At 47.4% G+C, this 18435-nt stretch overlaps 1 protein-coding gene across 1 annotated transcript in view; it reads right to left on the bottom strand.

The window, feature by feature from the left end:
* The window catches only part of CSMD2 (CUB and Sushi multiple domains 2), a 308452-nt gene that overhangs the window by 168124 nt on the left and 121893 nt on the right, over window positions 1–18435 (bottom strand). Inside the window, 1 exon segment of the mRNA XM_009890603.1 lies at window positions 4418–4530. Within this exon segment, the coding sequence (XP_009888905.1) occupies window positions 4418–4530 (113 nt within the window).

Below are 18435 nucleotides of genomic sequence, written 5' to 3'. Positions count from 1 at the left end.
GGGCTCCGGCCGAGGCTGCAGTGCGGCAATGGCACCGTCAGCGGGGCGAAGCGCTGCGGAGTGCTGTTCTGCTGACCCGCCATAACGCCGCAGCTAATGAGGCTCTGGCACTTTCCAAGCAAGCACAGGGATAACCTCATAGTCGCAGCCAATATTCCCTCCCAGTCAATAAAATACAGTCCAGCCTGACTATCGCAGGGTAAATTTGAGCTACTGCAGGAGGTACAACGGCCCGTGACTTTGCAGTACCTAATTCATTGCTCTGTAAAGTGCTTTGGGGCACCACCAGTGAGAGAGCAGTTTAGTAAAAATAATTTCCATTTTTATATTCTCCCCCAACTTCCCTTGCAAGTTACTTTGCCCAATTAGCAGGGAGCGTTTCTCCTAGACACACACAACAGCACAGGTCTGTTGATTTGGGCATGATGAAGTAAGCCCACACGATAATATCTGCATGATAAAGGACCAGCAAAGCTTTCCCCATCACCGGTGCCGCCGCACACACTCAGCATCCATGCGGACGCCGTAGAGGGGACGGCGCATCCCTGGGAGGGTCAACCGCTGAACGGCAGCAACTCGCACCCGTTTCTCAGGGCTGCTGAACACCCCAACGTCCAGCCAAAGGCAATCGGGACAGAGAGTTTTGCGAGTTTTTAAAAGGACATAGTTAATAACAAAGGTTCCCCGTGTTCATTCCCGCCTTCCAGAACCCAATTAACACACAGAGCCCCGCAATAAATTTGGGACTGGTGGAAAGCCTAGCTCCAAAGCTCCCATCCATCATGAGAACAGGCAGCAGAAACCAGACATTCATTACGAAGTATCAAACCTGAAATACAGAGCCTAAACTGCATTAGCCATGAAGGATATACTCCCCTAATTGTGTTGTGTCTTTTTCAACAATAATTGATAAAGAGAGATCACTATATACTCTCCGCTTAATCCTTCATTTTTGTTTGTGACATGGAGACATAGTGATGAAAGTCAAGCTTTACAAATCACTCAATTTAGATTAGAACAAGTCAGAATACAATATCGCTTGCTTTTTTAAAAAATAAATAAGTAAGAACAACTCTCCTACTCAATGCCCTCAAAAATCCAGTATATAAAAATCCATTTTGTTTATAAATTTGAATGTGGAACAGTACTACAAAGGACTGTGTCAGGATAATTGGATGAACAGAAAATTCCTCTGTTTTCTGGAGGGTTTTGCTGCTCTCACGTATCTGATAGATCTAATGGAATACTCGGTGTCCTGTCAAATTTGAAAGATGACATTACAAAGCTTTCCCAGCAAGCAGGCAGGCTGGGGTGTTTCTTTTAAACCGTTTCATGTTGCTCTAAACGAGAATTTAAGGAGACATTTATTTATTTTTAATTTGGAAAACAGCATTTCAGCAAAAATCTATTCCATGAACCCCTGTTCCCCTTGCTGGGGGACTGCTACTAAGGACAGACTCGCCTGAATCTCTCCTCCTCCCGCGGGGTGTTTTAGCATCACCGGAGATACCCCCGCAGGCTGCTTACAGGGACTCTTACTCGGGAGTTGGAGGTGAAAAGAAACAGCTTCCCTCAAACCCAACCCTTTTGAAACTCCTGAAATATAAGGAGTTAAGTTATTTAATAACTGAAAGAGTTATCAAACATTGGAAGAGGCTGCCCAGGGAGGGGGTGGATTCACCATCCCTGGAGGTGTTTAAAAAAAGGGTGGACGTGGTCCCTGGGGACATGGTTTAGAAGTGGTTTTGTCAGGGTAGGGTAATGGTTGGACTTGATGTGCTTAAAGGTCCCTTCCACCCTCAGCGATTCTATGGTTCTGTGACTCCTGTACGGCTGCCCAGCCAAACGAGGCCCTCTCCTCACTGCTGCCCTCCCCCAGCGAGTTTAAGCTCCAGCTTTTTGGGAACCGGAGCTGGACAAGCGCCAGTTCCCCCGTCCCCGTGCCGGGACTGCCCGGGCGGCTCGGCACGCTGCACGGCGTACGCTGCAACCCCGCTGCAGCCCAAAGGTGCGATCCACGGCACAGATTGGCACATCTGTCGAAAATTAAGCATGTGTACTTCTAGATATGTATATATCCTTACAAGCCATCTGTGGGGCACAGTATGTGCCACAGATAGTTCCTCAGCCCGTCAGTGAAGGCGCCGGGTCTGCCGGTGCCCGTGCTGTGCCACGGGCCAAAATTCGCCCACGATCCTCTTTCTGCCTGAGGGTGGAGGACAGAAGGGGAAGAGATGGGGCAGAGAGATCAGTAAAAGATGCAATTATGTGTTGGTAACAATCAGCTAAAAAGCAATTTGGGATCCAACTTACGGAATAGAATACGTAGAGATACGGCCTACGCCGGCCAGAGCATTATTTAAACCTGTTTAGCACCACGTCAAGTTCAGCAGCGTTTCCATTACATCGCCCCGATGCTGACGATGGCGATGACGGGGGATACGCGGCTTCTGGCCCCCACGCTGGCACCTGTCCTATGACACTTCTAGCTTATTCTCTTCCCACCTGCAGGTACACGGCACCTTTTTGGGAAATAAGAGAGAAGGAGCAGGAGGAAGATAAAAAGACCGATGCACTGATTCCTCTACAGTCCCTTTTATTTGCTTTTACAGGGTGTGGGGGGGAAAGTTAGAGCCAACCTAACCCTCTTGGACAACCCTGGGGTCCGCTTCCATCTCTACTGCTGAAATACACATTTCAGTTGCTCTACTTTATAGGGCATTACATATCCTATTTTCTATGTATTTACTTATTTATCCACACTAAAATATTTATGTTCAAACAAGGTTATGTTCCTCTGAAAAGGGTTCCGCTGAGTTTTTTGACATTGGATTGGCATCTACAATGTTCTACGGACACAGATTCCATTGACCGCAAACATCTTGCCTTTATCCCTGGTTTTTTTTTTTTTTTGCTTTGTTTCTTGTTTTGTTTTTCTTTAAGTATTGAAATCTTTCCTAACAGACGGAAAGAACCTGACAAACTCCACAAAAGACAGTGAGTGTGTGAAGAAGGAGCGTCAGGTTCCCTTTGCTGGCTAGACGGAGGTCCTGCTTCAATGCCATCTCAAGAGCACAGATTTAAGTTCATCTTTTAAACACTCAATACACAAAACCACAGTTCATTATATCTAACAAAACAGTTTCTAGGGAGTGTGCTAGATTAGAACCCTCTGACATTTATCTAATCAGAGGAAATTATAACATTAATCTTTACTTTTCTATTTAAGAAAAAAGGATGATTCAGACAGGTGTTTTAATAGAAAGCAGCAATCATGAAAGCAAAGGAAAATGTCATATCAAAAGCCATCAGCTGCATGCAGTCAATTGTGCCATACAGAAAAAACAAAGGGTTTTTTTCTTATAGTTAAAAGCAATTTATATGTTTAAGGAAAGCAACGAAAGTTAAATAACAATGGTGATTTAGAAAGCAAAGCCCATGTTGAGGCCATGACAACATTGCTGAGGCTCAATAACCAGAGAACAAACAAACAGGGCAAGTTTGCAGATTTATCAGCGGAAACTCCTTTCACTTTCATTTTGTTCCTTTTGGTCTAAGGCTATGGCACTTTTTCTCGAAGTCCTCTTCCTTCCTTTTGAGGAAAGCTGAACTGCACGGACACCAACTTCTGGTGGGTGGAGGAGGAACTGGATGGCATTCCTACTCCTTCCCTGCTTCGCTCTCCCCCTCCCTGCCCCTGCCCCCAGCGCCGGCTGCCTGAAGCAACGCTACTTAAACATCCCTTCCGACCTAGCCAATTCTGTGATCCGACACCACTGCACCCAAAGTCCTGCCAAGTCCTCCGAGAGAACAGTGCTAACAGCTCCAAGGGATCTGCTCAAACCCACCCGGTTTGGGGACCCTTTGGTCCCCAACGGGACGCGCTGAACAGCAGGTACCCACGGCTGCCGGCAAACCACAGAACATAACAGGATCTTTTCTCCGCTTGACTCCTGTGCCAAAGCATTTCCTCTCCCTCAACAGGATCCCAAGATCCCAACCCTGAAACCCATCCTCTAGAGATGGCCAGGAAATACCGGACAGTGCACAGCTCATCAGAAACGGGCTCAGCGTCTCTGTGGCACTGCCCTTGGCCTGGTGGCACCCTGAGACATGTCTGTCTCGCCATATCCCACAGAGCACATTCTGCAAAACTGCAGGTAAAGGAACATCTGCTTCTACTACCACCGCACACCGTGCACACAGATCTTCCCGTAGCTCACAAGTGTTTGTACGTCCAACTGTTGCCAACAGCCGCTCTCCACATGGGTACTCCGATGCCTGCGTACCCAGCTGGAAAATTAACGTTAACAGGACACAGAAAAGTCATGCAGGAAGCGAATTGTATATTCCTAGAGAAAAAGAAGTCTGGCTAAACACGCAGTGTGGGTAGTGAGACTGGGCAGTAAGCGTTTACCTTGATACTGGGCACTGAAGCCCTTCTGCCTGTGGTTGCCGTCTGACGTGAAGTGAAGCCGCAGCCAGTTTTTACTGCTGATAACCGGGGCAGGCAAATTCATTCCAGTAAACCTGCAAGAAACCAACCAATAACAGCCAAATGTTATTATGACTGTGAATTACACCCCAAACACCCGTTCTTCCAGGCAATCCTCCTCCTACCATGAACCTATGCTAAAAGCAAGCGCCCCGCACACCCCCCGGGGGTCCCTACGCAGGCACTCCTTCGCTTGTCTTCCCACCTGATGGTTACACTTTTGTCATTCCAGGGGTTTCCGTTCCCTCCTTCCAAGGCGAAGGGTACGCGGGGCTGAGCTGGGTACTGACGGTGTCTGCGGAACCAGACAAAGGGAAGGAAGGGCTCCAGCTGGAGAGCCTACAGGCTCCGGTCTTCTCCTGCACCACGGGGAGTGGGGGGAAGGTACAGGACAGCTCTGAACTAGAGGAGCTCTCGGTGTCCCCTCGAGTAACAGAGCCTCCCAGCTCTGTCACCTCCTGTATCTTACTGCTATCACACAGCGATGACATGAACTCATCTCAGGGGACACGCTACACCGACGATACGCGAGATGAGCTTGACTCTCAAGCATACTCAGTTCCTGTCTACAGATTTGGTTAACCCTGCTTAAAAAAAAAAAAAAAAAAAAAAAAGTGTGTTTATTTTAACTGAGGAAGAGAAAGGATTGCAAGAACGATTTGCTTTTACTGGAAATAGCCAGCAAGAAGCAATGATTGATGACCCATCCCAACCTGGAGAAGATTACAGCCATCAAACATGAGGTGGAAAGCTCCACAGCCCATTAGTAGTCCTTCAGCAACTGTTCTCTTCATACCTCTTTATACCTTTTTTTTTTTTTTTTTAAAGTATTATGCTGTTTGCTTTATTAAACTCCAGATCATCATTTTTAGCTGAGTTGTCACACGCCAAGTCTTAGTCTGGAACAGTGTTTACCTAAGTCACAGCACCCTTCAACTGAGGTATATAATGGCAGCATTAACCATGGTAAGGAGAACACCACTGCCATGACAAAAGCTATTATGGAAGCCTATTACTGTTAATGAAAGCCCATTTAATTTTTTAATCATAGACTGTCACTTATTTGAAAATTATTTGCATTCCACTACCTATGCTTTTTTAGATGAAGGCAGAAGAATCTTGGAAATCTATTCCGATACTTCAGATTTTATTACTACCCATTTTCCACAGCAGAACCCACAGCCCAGAAAATATTTCAAAAGTCCTTCACTCAACTAACACCTCCAAAGGCGAACGTACCCTTCCTAAGGCAAACAGTGGGGAGCCAGGGTGATACTCGGCAGCGTATTTATTAACCGTGGATGAACTACAACGTAATCCCGCTCTACTTGTTAATGACATAGCGGGGATGATTATGCTGCATAACTAACGCATCTCTGCCACCTACAGTACAGACCTTAAGCCGTGTATTATCTTGTGGCTGAATTCTGCATAATTACGGAGCATGACTGAAAACATGCTTTATAAAATTGTTTAAGATTGTTCTTGATCATTTCTCTATTGATTATTTTCATCTCAATTTTGCAGACCCTTTTGAAGTACAAGATGTTATACAAAAGTATTCTACACGGCGTTCTGCCATTCTCAAAGACAGCTGAACCAATTTAATCTGAAACTTTTTCAAATAACTAAGTTCAGACAAACACGTTTTGGGCTGAGATCAAACATGGGATGCCTAAAACCAATTCTGAGAAAGTTACTATGGCTGGTTGTTATGACAACATGTTTAAACTTAATACTCTTACCCCCAAAGGCTATTTTATTATTCATTCTGAATCAATAGTCAAGCTTCTCATAAATAATCTTTAGGTATGCAGAGCCAAATTTTACTTTCATAACTGTGGAGAGCCAAGTAATTCAATTGCCTGATATAAGAACTAGAGAACAATAAAATCAACCAGCCTGAATGAGGCAGAATTTCACTCTCCTGTCCCCCCATCCCTCTTTTTGTTGTTTTTTTTTAGTACACATATCCTTTTGAGAAGTGGATTCAGTAGCCTGCCGACTAGTAATCTATTTACACGTACACTTCGGTTCAGGTAGGTGAATAGTCCACTCTTAACTTCCAAGGATCCTGCATAGATGACGTGCTAGAATTCTACCAGCTGAGCGAATTAAGACTTTGAAAATCAATTAGAAAAATTAATGGATTGCACTTCTTGCTACCTTTGCAATAGCATAAATAATTACTGAAGGCAAAAGCAAGAGTAGAGAAAAATAATCAATCATAACCACAGTGCTTTGCACCCACTTTGCACTGCTATAAAGAAACAGAGAAGATTTAGGGTGAAGGAAAATGGTTCCCTGAATTTCCTGCACGGAAATTTTCAACAGCACCATATGTCATTTGCTTAAGACATTGACAGCTTTTTGAAAGGACTAAATCAGCCAAGAAATCACTATCAGGTCCTCATTTCCATATACACCACCGCTCAAATTCTCAGCACACAAAAAGACTGTATCCTCTGGGGCTCCGGTGTAACAGACTCCCTTTTCCCCCTTTTATCTTCCCGTCCCTTTCATTTCTGAAGTGAAGCAGCTCATCGTTAATGTCAGGTTGGGGTGTTTGGAACTATTTTAGATCCCGGGTCCTGCTGGTCATCGCCACCCGACTCAGGTTTTGCTGTGAAGCACCAGCTGAGACGCACCATCAGGGAGGGCAGAGAGGAAGAAGGTGCCTTCCTCCCTCCCCGGGGCTGAAGGGAGAGACCTTCCTCCCTCCCCGGGGCTGAAGGGAGAGACCTTCCTCCCTCCCCCGGGCTGAAGGGAGAGACCTTCCTCCCTCCCTGGGGCTGAAGGGAGAGACCTTCCTCCCTCCCCCGGGCTGAAGGGAGAGACCGCCGCAGCGGAGCATCTCCGCCGAGTGCCGGCAACGCCAACGAAATCCCCGCACCAAGCACATGGAAACACACCACCCAACACGGGGAGGCGTGGGGTTGGGTTTGATGGTTCAATGGGGCCTCCTTAACAGCATTAGTTCACGAAAATAAAGGCCTTACTTTTTGATCGGCTTAACCGCTTGCAGAGACAGCAGTTCAGGCTCTGCGCCCGCACTGCGCCCCGAGCCCCCCCCCGCACCCCAAGGAGGGAAATCTCTCTGTGACACAAAAGGACTATTTACTCGGTGACCGCCAGTGTTCCTCCCAGCCCCGCAGCAGTTGTAGATCTCCACACATGGAGGATCTGATAGAGGAAAAAAAACCAACCCAACTGCCCTTTCTTCAGTGCGGGAGGTGGGAAGGTGGTAGAAGGCGCACGCTCTAACGCCAAAGCTGCACCTTCTCCCATCTCACAAGGTCCAGCCAGCAGGCAGGACATCCTGCACAACCCCAAAAACGAGCATCCCGGTCTTCCAATTCCTCTTCCCCAGCTGCCACCACCCAGTCCGCAGGTGGACAATTGCAGGATGAAGGGCTCATTCCCACTGAAACGCATATTGCCGGCACCGCACTGCATGGGTCGGGGGCAGAAATGTTCCGATGGACGAGAAATAACATGGCTGGAGCTACGCATTTAATGGAAAACATCATGCCCACCTGCAGTTAACTACTAGCTTTTCACCATAAGGCTCCCACAGGTTTAAAATAATGATTAGGAAGCATTAATGGTTAATTGATAATGGAATATTTAATTACAGATAAACACAGTTGGACTGAAGCAGCTGCATGGTCTCCGAATGCAAATGCCGTGGCTGCTGCTGCGGAATCGCAAATGAAATGGGAAGGATGCTCAGCAGGCAAGAGTCAACAGCAATCACGGAAACCAGAGAAACACCCCAAGTCTCCTGCAGGAGCTCCCGCCGAGTTGTCTGCGCACGGGGATAACGCCAGGCAGCCCCAATTAGCACCGCCACACCTGCGGGCAGACTGACAGCAGCCTCAGACAAAGCGGGAGACGATAAAGGCTGCGACAAGCTCCGGGAGAGGATGCTGATTGTGCCGTGACACATCGTACACAATGTCTGTACCGCCAACTTCTCAAGGTCACATTATTTTCCTTTATAAACCCAACGCTGCCTTGCTGTCTTCAAGAAAAAGGAGGAGCTACGTTACAGACACTTAGAAATCCACGGAGCTAATTAAAAGAAGCTGAAACTCCTTTCTGCATTCCCCAGCATACTCCTGTACTACATTATGTGCTCTGAATTTTCAACACCTACCATTAGCCCAATAAATGACTGCATTTCTAATAGTCCAGTGAGTCATGTAAATAAAAGCCCTTCCATTTTGGACCTCTGCCACTGTGTTTCTCAATATTCCAGACTTTTCTTTCTTTTTTCCTTTTTTTTTTTTTTTTTAAGTCTATTAGCAATTGGTGAAACTTTTCAAGCCTCTGTATGTCCATTTGCCCCCTCCTCCCCGTTCTTACCACCATCACCAGGAGATATGAATCACTTGGTTAAATATTCATCTTCCTGACTGAAATCTAAGGCTTTGGAATGACTAAGTAGAACCGTAAGAACTGTTTTTAAAGTAAATCAATAATCATTACTCACTGATGGGAATTCAGTACCCATTTTATATTAAGCCTCTTTTTAATCCTGGAGTCACTTGGAGAAAGAGACGAACTGAGCTTCCACCCAAAAATTTCACTTCCCCGGCTCTGCATTTCTGAGGCCGGAGACAACCAGGGAGGACGCTGTGGCCACGAAAGGGGGTGAAAAATGGGTTCTTTCCTCCGTCCCACTGCGATGGGGACCCAGAGCTGCGAGAACTGCCATTCTCTGAACGCCACTTCACCCATGGCCTCAAGCCAAGTCCCACAAGGACCATGTTTTTGGACACTCTATTGGTTCTGTACCCATGAGGCATTCTTGAAAGTTAAAGTTACCATACGAATCGCGTTGAACACTTTGCTTGAGAAAGAACCTGTTAGAGGATACCGAATGGTTCAGGCCCTGTAAGATATTGAATAAATCTGACCAAGTTTCAAGTGTCTTCAACACCGATGTCAACCACCCAACACTCAGAAAATACAGGAACTCTTGTAACTGCTTGAAGAGCATTTAACAGCCTCAGAAAAACTCAATGACAGCAAAGATTTAAACTATTTTTTTTCTTGATATCTAAGCCTGACTTATCTCCTCCTGCAATTTAAGCTCATCCGATGCATAGTGCACAGAGAACAGATTTTAGCTGTTTTACATCGCGGTGCCTTGTGATCCAGAGACGTCAAACCCCCGTTTCCAGCAGCGGTGCGGGAGCTCTGGGGACAGTGGGCTCCAGGCTCCCCACCGCCACCTCCGCCGGGCAAGAATGCTCCACAACGGGCAGAGCGAGCGCCCGCCCTGCTCCCATGCCGACAGACGGCTTCCGCTGCGAACAACCACTTTAACCTTAGCTCTTCTCTGAACGAAGAGAAAAAAATGACCGACCCGCGCTGGGGGCAGCTGGGTCATCCTGTGGCTGAATGCGGTCAGTGGAACAGATTGTCTCCGTATACTTGTCATCGGGATGCAAATCCCAGCTGCTCGTTGTATCAGAGAGGACTACCTTAGGAGGGGCCCAGCATACAGAGAAGACGCGAATTCATGTGATTGCAAGTTTTAAAGGAGCTGGAAAGAAAGTCAAGCATGCCAGGCGCGCTTTTCACCATTTCCAAGCAGATTAATCTGCTGTGAAGGTTTCCTTCCGCTGTACCAGGTCCTGAGTTTATTTACCTTTCTGACCATCTTAACTTCCAGGAAAACGAACAAACCCACCCAAGAAACCAACCCCCCCAGACACTCAGCTGGAACTCCCACCGCGCTCCGTAACCAGTTGTTTCCCCTCCCGCAGGTCACCGCGACGCCGTCATTTCCGCGCAACCGCAGAGACCCGCAGCACTGCCGAATGGCAGAATTTCACTCCGAATCCTCACCCCGTCCCCAGCCCCCCCGAACACTCTCTGCAAGTTTAGATGGCCCGTGAAAAATGCATCTCTTAAGCAACGGATTTTATCCCAAATCTTTTCCAATATTGTTTTTAACCAGAGCATTAAGGCATTTTTTTTTCTGAAGTGAAACTGAAGGCTCTGTGTTAAACGCAGCTCCTCCAATTCCTTTACTGCATTACACAGAAAGGTTAATGGTATCAAAACTCCTCTTTCGAGCAAAAGCAGTGAAGTGTGGTTTTCTCAACTAAACTATTTTCTTTATTTCTTTTCTGGCTCTTGTACTTCACATTGGATTCAGGCATTAAATATTTATACCATTCACTCAGCCATTCCTCCCTTGGCACAATTAGTATTACTGTACATGGATGGCACTGATTAATCTGCATTCACGCACCATTATCTATTTACAATCCCAATTCCTGCTTTAATTTGGTTCCACATGGAGAGAAAAAGAGGAAAAAATAAATCAATAAAATGTCAGAAAGTGAGCTAGAAGCACTGGAAGAGTGGAAGGAGATATTTGCAGACAGAAGATCCAATTTTAACCACCCTGAAATTTGATTAGCATGAATTTGACCGCAGCACTTCTTAAAGAACCCAAATACAATGAGCAATTCATTGTGTGGATGTTACCCAAACCGACTGCAGGAGAGCACGGAGTCGAAGGTCACAACTAAAGGTAAGGACTCCTCTTGAAATCGCATTATGCCACGAGCGTTACTTTGAGATAATGGATTTAAGCATGAACTTGAAGGTACACGTGTGCCCTGGCACTGTGCAGAATCAGGATGTAGCGGAACATCACCTTCATTGAGCCCAAACAGATAAAAGACAAAGGAACATCATTGGGGTTGCTTTTTTTTAAGAAAAAAAAAAACCTATTCTTGTTTTGGTTTATCTTTTAACGGAGAGCAAGCTGAGCCGCTGAGAGAGGTGGTTTCCCTTCCAAGGTCACACCAACACTAGCCCAGAACAGGGAGCTGCGCTCTGAGCTTTTGAGATTCAGAACAAAAGGCACCTCTGAGACCTTCTTGGGACTCTGACTCAGCAATGGCCTGTGTCAGGCACCAGCGATACGCGACTTGGGGAGGGCTGAATTCAGGCTGACAGTCTCCGTGAGTCCCCTTCCAGGAGTATGGACAATCCCAAACCTCTGCATTTCAGATACCTGGAATTAATTAATGCCTCCGACTGCTGAGGATCCCGTCCACGCACGGCTGAGACACACCTTGGGGAAGGGCAGCAATCAGAGAAGCGACCTTGGGAGCTGCCATCCGCGTGCGGCGTACGCTGCGCACCCTCCACGTGTCCATACGTGTCCAGCATCCCCGTACACACCGTTCACGGGGCTCACTGCGAATCCCACAGCAATGCTGCAGCGCTTCCCCTTGCACAAGGACTATCTTGAATTTCAACGCGTTGCATTTTCCAACAGCTTCATAAATTTAGAATAGAGATTTTAACAGACTTTCTTTTACAGCAACCAGTCGTGGTGTGGGACCACGAATCCTGGATTTGTGCGGGCATGCCCAAGCACAGGCACTTGCGACAACGCTGCAGCATGGCTGTGCTGCTCGTGCTTTACCCAAAAGCGCTGCGAGATCACCCTCTGCTCTGTGCTCCTGCCCCACCGTGCCGCGGGCTCCTCAGTGCCCAGCAGCACCGTACAAGGCAACTCCTCATTTAACCTCGCTTTTCACACCCCCTGGCACACGCGTGTCTAACTACAAACCTGCCAATAATCACTAACATCAGCCACCCCGGGACAGACCCTGGCTCCTGCTCGAGTCGCTGATGTTCAGGACAGACCCATCTGACCTCGCACCTTCCCACAGCTCAGCTTCACCTTCTCCTGCGGTGGTTGTCTTTTAAGACTAACCCAAGAGGAGTACAGGCAGCACTCCAGCCCATGCAGGTGTCTGCACGGAGGGGGCGGTGAGGTTTCAGCAGCATTTCCACAGGAGAATAAAGCGGCTGCAGAAAGCTTAATACCTGACAGTCGCAGTCAATGGATTTAAAAGGAAGAGTGTGTGCTCCGGGAGTACTTGCAGAACACCAAAAAAACATACACAAACCGCTTAAACTTGGGGCTGTAGATGCTCAGTTTAACCAGTACTGGGTCCAGTCCTGTTCAATATATTCATCAATGATCTGGATGAAGGGGTAGAGTGTACCATCAGCAAGTTTGCTGGTGACACAACACTGGGAGGAGTGGCTGACACCCCACAAAGGCTGTGCCACCATCCAGCATGACCTGGCCAGGCCGGACAGTTGGGCAGAGAGAAACCTTATCAAGTTCAACAAGGGCCAGTGTAGGGTACTGCATCTGGGGAGGAATAACCCCACGCACCAGTACAGGTTGGGGGCTGACCTGCTGGAGAGCAGCTCTGTGGAGAGGGACCTGGGAGTCCTAGGGGACAACAGGATGGCCACGAGGCAGCAATGTGCCCTGGTGGCCAAGAGGGCCAATGGCATCCTGGGGGGCATCAAGCAGAGTGTGGCCAGCAGGCGGAGGGAGGTCATCCTCCCCCTCTGCTCTGCCCTGGGGAGGCCACATCTGGAGCGCTGTGTCCAGTTCGGGGCTCCCCGGGTCAAGAAGGACAGGGAACTGCTGGAGAGGGTCCAGCAAAGGGCTACAAAAACTGGAGCATCTTTCTGATGAGGAAAGGCCTGGTCCTGTGCCACTGCTGGAGGTGCCCCTGCTCTGGCAGGGGGTGGCACTGGGGGAGCTCCAGAGGGCCCTTCCAGCCCCCACCAGTCTGGGATGCTGTGAAACTCGCTCCAGGTACAGGACTGACACCAGCTGAGCCCCGACACCCCCAGCGCTGCCATGCAGCTCTGCACACCAGCCTTGACAGAGACTCCCCTTTCCTCACAGTCTTTATTACACCGAAACATTCTGACTGTTCGGAGATTAATTTTCCTTCCAGTACAACTGGGGGACATATTGCAGAAGCTCTTCATATCTCTGCGTATTATTATTCACTTCACCTGTATTTTTAACTTTTCATCCAAACCTCTACTCAAATTATCATGAGAGCTGTACCATTAATTCTGAACATCTTATTTCAGCATGTCTACTCTCTTAAACAAAGTATACTTAAGCACCTCTAGACCTCATTTTTGGTCACGAGAGACGTGCCATCACAATGGACTTTTACAAGGAAAATGAATAATTAGATCAAGTTATCGTTCCTCATTAACTGCTGTAGGGATGGAAAAAACACACGGTCTGTTTCAGAAGCAGCTACACAAGCCTAGAAGATGCTCAGAAAACGCCGGGAGAGATGAGGTCCCACAGCATCCCACGCCTTCGCAAGGGTCAGGCTGTTGGCACGTGAATCCCTCAGGGACTCCTCGGTACGGAGCACCCTGTGGGAAAAAACCCAACAGTCTGTAAACAAGGAAAATTAACTTCTTGGAGCAGTCGGGTTTGTGCCTCGTCATCAAATGAAGCACCTCTCACCTCCAAGGCTTTGCAGTCCTTTCCACAATCAGCACATTGTTAACACCCCCAGTGGGGCTCAGGGGCCATCTTCACCCCAGGGACAGAGTTAAACAAGCTGCTTTCTGCAAGAGCGGCAATACTCTCCTCCTTTTCCAAAAGGAACGGACATTTGCTGAAGAGGACAGGTTATTTTAGAAATGGAAGCGTGGCAAAATCCTTGCCATGTTCAGACATACAAACCCTACCAACTCCAGTGCACCCGGTGACACCAGACCAGCTCGTGATTTTTAGAAATGACAGAACATGAGAGATCTGCTCAAAATCAATCAGATCCGGGAAATGCCACCGTTACTGACTCAGGACTGCAGGACCAAAAGTGAAAGAATTCTTCCGATTTGGATTTCACCCCAGTCTGAGTTGCCGGAGGCAGCTTAGGGGTGAGTCCCTCTCCCGATGTGCCCAGGACGTGGCACTTCCCACCTCAAACCCGCCGCCACCGCCTTGGTTTCTCTCAAGGGACCTACGCTGATCTTTTAACAAGAGAATTCAGCTTTAGCTCTAAGAGCAACAAATCACTCCCAAAGTGATTCCCGCTATAGTGATACTTGCCTTTGCTCCTTCCAGAAGCTGGCACTGGAAGGGAGATCTGATTAGTTTATCACTCACAGCTTGCTTACTCTTTTTTCCTTCTTTTTTTTTGCATTCCATTGAAAGATGAAAGTGTTTCCATGCAGCAGCAAAACTTCAATCATTAACATCAACTTTAATTACTGCCTGCTCCCAGATAAATTTGCTGGCTAAAACCAAATCAATACTTTCTTTGCAGGAACCTTTACACTGAAGTTCTTAATTCTTCATTTTTTAAGTGACATTTCCCCAGCTCATCTTTAAAAGAGTGTAAACCAAACCCTTGGCTGAGTCGAGCTGACGTAGCTCCATCGGAGACAAAGCCAAACTCATTTACACTGCACAGGGGATCTGACAATCTAATTTGTCTGCCGTTTTCCTTAACCTATGAGATGTTTCAAAATTATTTCAGTCTCTCATTAGTCTGAATTCTCCTGCATCTCTATGCTAGATTAATTACGGTCACTTTAATGAAAGAAGCAATTCACTAGTCCACATGTATTTCAAACTGTCACAACGGAGCAATTCAACAGGTAAGATGGCCTCTGAGGAATTCTTATTAAATTTAGCAGTTACTTATGCACATACCCACCCACTACAGCTAACTGCTTTCTTACATTTAGTACATACAGACAGGGTGTCGCATACATATACACACATACGCATATATATGCAAATGTTAGATACAGAAAAGCAAACAGCTCATCTCGCAGGCAAGTACTTTGTTTTCAAGGCATCAGGAGAATTTAGATTTTTCACTTTTAGAGTAAAATCCACTTCAATCTGAAGGCACAATGACACAATGCCACTTGCTGCAGCACTGAGCAAAATGCTGATGGTGCACAAAGGTAATTGTGAAGCACTCGGGTGGCCCTGAACAGAAACCCCGTCCTCAGGCTTCACCGTAACGCAGCTAAAGTCACGTTGGAGCTTCAACTGCAAAACATTTCTGAGGTCATACATAAGGTTTAAACATCAAAGCTGAGGATGTCTGGATAACTCTAAAATCTTTCAGAAGAGACACATCCAGTGATACAGTCTGGAGGGGGGGGGATTCCTCTGCTCTGCCACAGACTAAAGGGAGGGACAAAGCCCAGAACACAGACTTTCTTCTGCTCCTCAGGGCTGGGAGAGCCGCGTCCCAGAGACACCGCAAAGTCCCACCCTTCACTGCTGGGCACCCTCCGGGGGGGTCTCCATCAGAAGCTATTAAGGACAAAGGGCTCCTCCTCCCACACAGTGCCCGTGGCAGTGCCCGGAGCAGTCCTGCGACAGGTACACCTGGTGGGATACTTGCAAATGGGAAAAGAAAGCCCCCCCAAAGTCAAAGGGCCGTTAATGTCACCCACCCCCACTGCACAGCCAGGGGAGGGAAGGCAGCCGACGGGCTGCACCGTGTGTCGTGTGTCGTCGTGGCTCAGAAAAGCCCGACGGCAAGAGCCCAGCCACCGCAGCCGCCGGTCAGGCATGGAGCAAGGAAACTGTGCTGCAGCAACCGGTGCGGTTCCGTACAAAGGACTTACCATAATACTTTTACTATGGAAATAGCATTTGGCTCCAGTCGTACCAAAAAAAAAAAAAAAAAAAAGTAACAAACATGATTATATTTATTCTATTCAGGAGAAAACAAACACTAATTCAACACAACAGAAGAGCGGCTAATGCAATTGAAGCTCACTAATACTGCATTGCAAATCCCCCAAAGAAATCTGCTACAGCTTTATTACAATTTCCTCTAAACCCTTTCTGCCTCACTATCAGTGCTACAGAGATTGTTTTTCCTCAGTGCAGGCAGAGTTAGATGCGTTGATAAGAAGAGAGACTGTATTTATTACCAGATAAATAACAACCATTTCCATCGCTGCATGCACAGATAGACTCACGTCTTTGTCAGTCTGACAATGCACTGAAGTTCCATTAAACTCGGACTCTTTGTTGCCAGCTTAGCCTGGAACGCCACGGCGGGCGCTTTCACACCATCCAGCCCACAGAGCTCTGCGCACCGAGACCAAGAAGTTGAACGATTCGAATTTCAGCCTCCCGACCCTCCCGATCTTCCAGCGCACCAACCGCGCACGTCGCCTCCTCTGGGAACCGGTGCACAACCAGGTCACCTCACCTGCCTCCTTAAGTACACTAAATTCACTTCCACTGCCTAACTTTACAATGTCACACGCTTAAGTGACAACTGGAGTTTAGATTGAAGCTCAACCACGCTCGGAGAAGACACAGAAGTTCACGACTGTCCCATCTTCTCCCGTAGGCTCTGCCTTTATAGCCTGGCGCCGCTTACGGCGTGTTCTCCTCGCAGGTACGCTTCCCTTAAGCATTAGTCAGGCACTCAAGAAGGAAAACGGGACGTACCCAAGCCTGCTCCCATAACCTTTCAAGCTCTTGAAGAAATGGTATCTTTAGAACAGAGGTGGAAAGAAGACAGTCACACGCAAAAGACGGTGACCTCTCTGAAATCCCAAAGGGCGCTCCCAAGGTTTACCACCCTGTTCAGGATTTTAGCAACAAGACACCTATCAGACACTATAGTGAGTCAGGTGGCAGCGGCTGCCACCAAACTGGTCCATGCGCCATCTCTAAAGACTACTTTCTGTCTTTTTTCTTTATTTATCTTTTTGTAGTTTCTGCAAAGGCTCTTCTACAGCGCAACAAAAAGTCACAGAAACTGGGAGAAAACAAGATTTGGAAACTGAAGCTTAGATTACCGACAGTTCCATGAAGACATGCTAAAATTACAGCAGTCACGGCTGTAGAAATGACAACAAAACGCAAAGCAGCCTCGGGAGGAAGAAAGTAACTGGAAATTGCAAATTCTCTTTTGCAAAGACTTATTTCCTAGCTTCACATTTAGCATAGCGATACGTGAATGGGTCCAGAGTGTCTACATGAGACCGCAACTTAATGCTGGTAATAAATAATGGCACACAAGAGCACCAAATGCTGAAATACATCTTTACGGGCACAGTCCCTCTTCCTCCCTTTGAAAGATGAAGGGAACTGATGGGCTGTGTAACGAGGTGAGGTGGCGGAGCCCCCCGAGAAAGGTGTAAGCCAGGTCTAATGGCTGCTGCCTCCAGGCAAAGTCTGAACTAATCAAGTGATGGATGGCCCCCGGGTGCCAGCGCGTCCGCAGCACCGTCCCCTCATCTCTTCCACCACCTCCTCCAGAACGGGACACGGATTGATGACGGCAGCACCACACAGCTTAGGGAACAGCATGTCCTGTTCCCCCTCCCCACCAACTCCGAAGAAGCTGAAGGTTTTATTTATTTTTATTTTATTTTGATCATTTTTAAGTGTACATGAACCTGGAATGATGGCAACACCGCTCCCGGCCAAAAGTTACAGCCTACATGGATTGCTGATGTGGTGCTCAACTCCGTCGCTGTGCGCTCTTGGCCCTGGCTCAGATGGTAAAGAGTGCTTGCTGCCTTCTTAGAGAAAACATACAGAAAGGTGGAAATGGATCCACCACTTCTTACATCAAACGACTACATTTACCATCTTTTTAGCAGACAGAACGATTTTGAACTATCACGGTCAAGACTGTTTTACTTCGTAACTTCCAACTGCAGTAGGGTGAGATTAAGACCAGAATTTCTGTTGGAAAGGGCTTAGTGGAACCATCTGCTTATTTAATCTAGATATTAATTTAGCATGAAGTCCAAAATTGAAGAAAAGCTGCATAATGGCTTTAAGCCAAATCCACGGAAGACACTTTGTCCCTAAACGCCAGCCTCAAACCTGTTTTAATTTCTTTAAGCAAGGGCCTTCTTGTGTCCTCCCCCACCAAGAGCACCCCGACACACGGCACAGCTCAGAGGCTCCTCCCAGTCAGCATCGCCACCCACCCCCAGCCAAGCGCCCGCAACGCGAGAGCTACTGCTAAACCATGGGTTCCTACTCAAAAGTCCAACCCCAAGTTCTCTTCTGGGGTAATACCTAGAGCTTAGAAATAATTTGAACAATTAATGCATTT

This window comes from Charadrius vociferus, unplaced genomic scaffold, assembly GCF_000708025.1.
Source record: "Charadrius vociferus isolate BGI_N301 unplaced genomic scaffold, ASM70802v2 scaffold1578, whole genome shotgun sequence".
Classification (NCBI taxonomy): Eukaryota; Metazoa; Chordata; class Aves; order Charadriiformes; family Charadriidae; genus Charadrius; species Charadrius vociferus.
The sequence above is the reverse complement of the archived record's forward strand: the minus strand, read 5'-3'. Positions and strand labels throughout refer to the sequence as shown.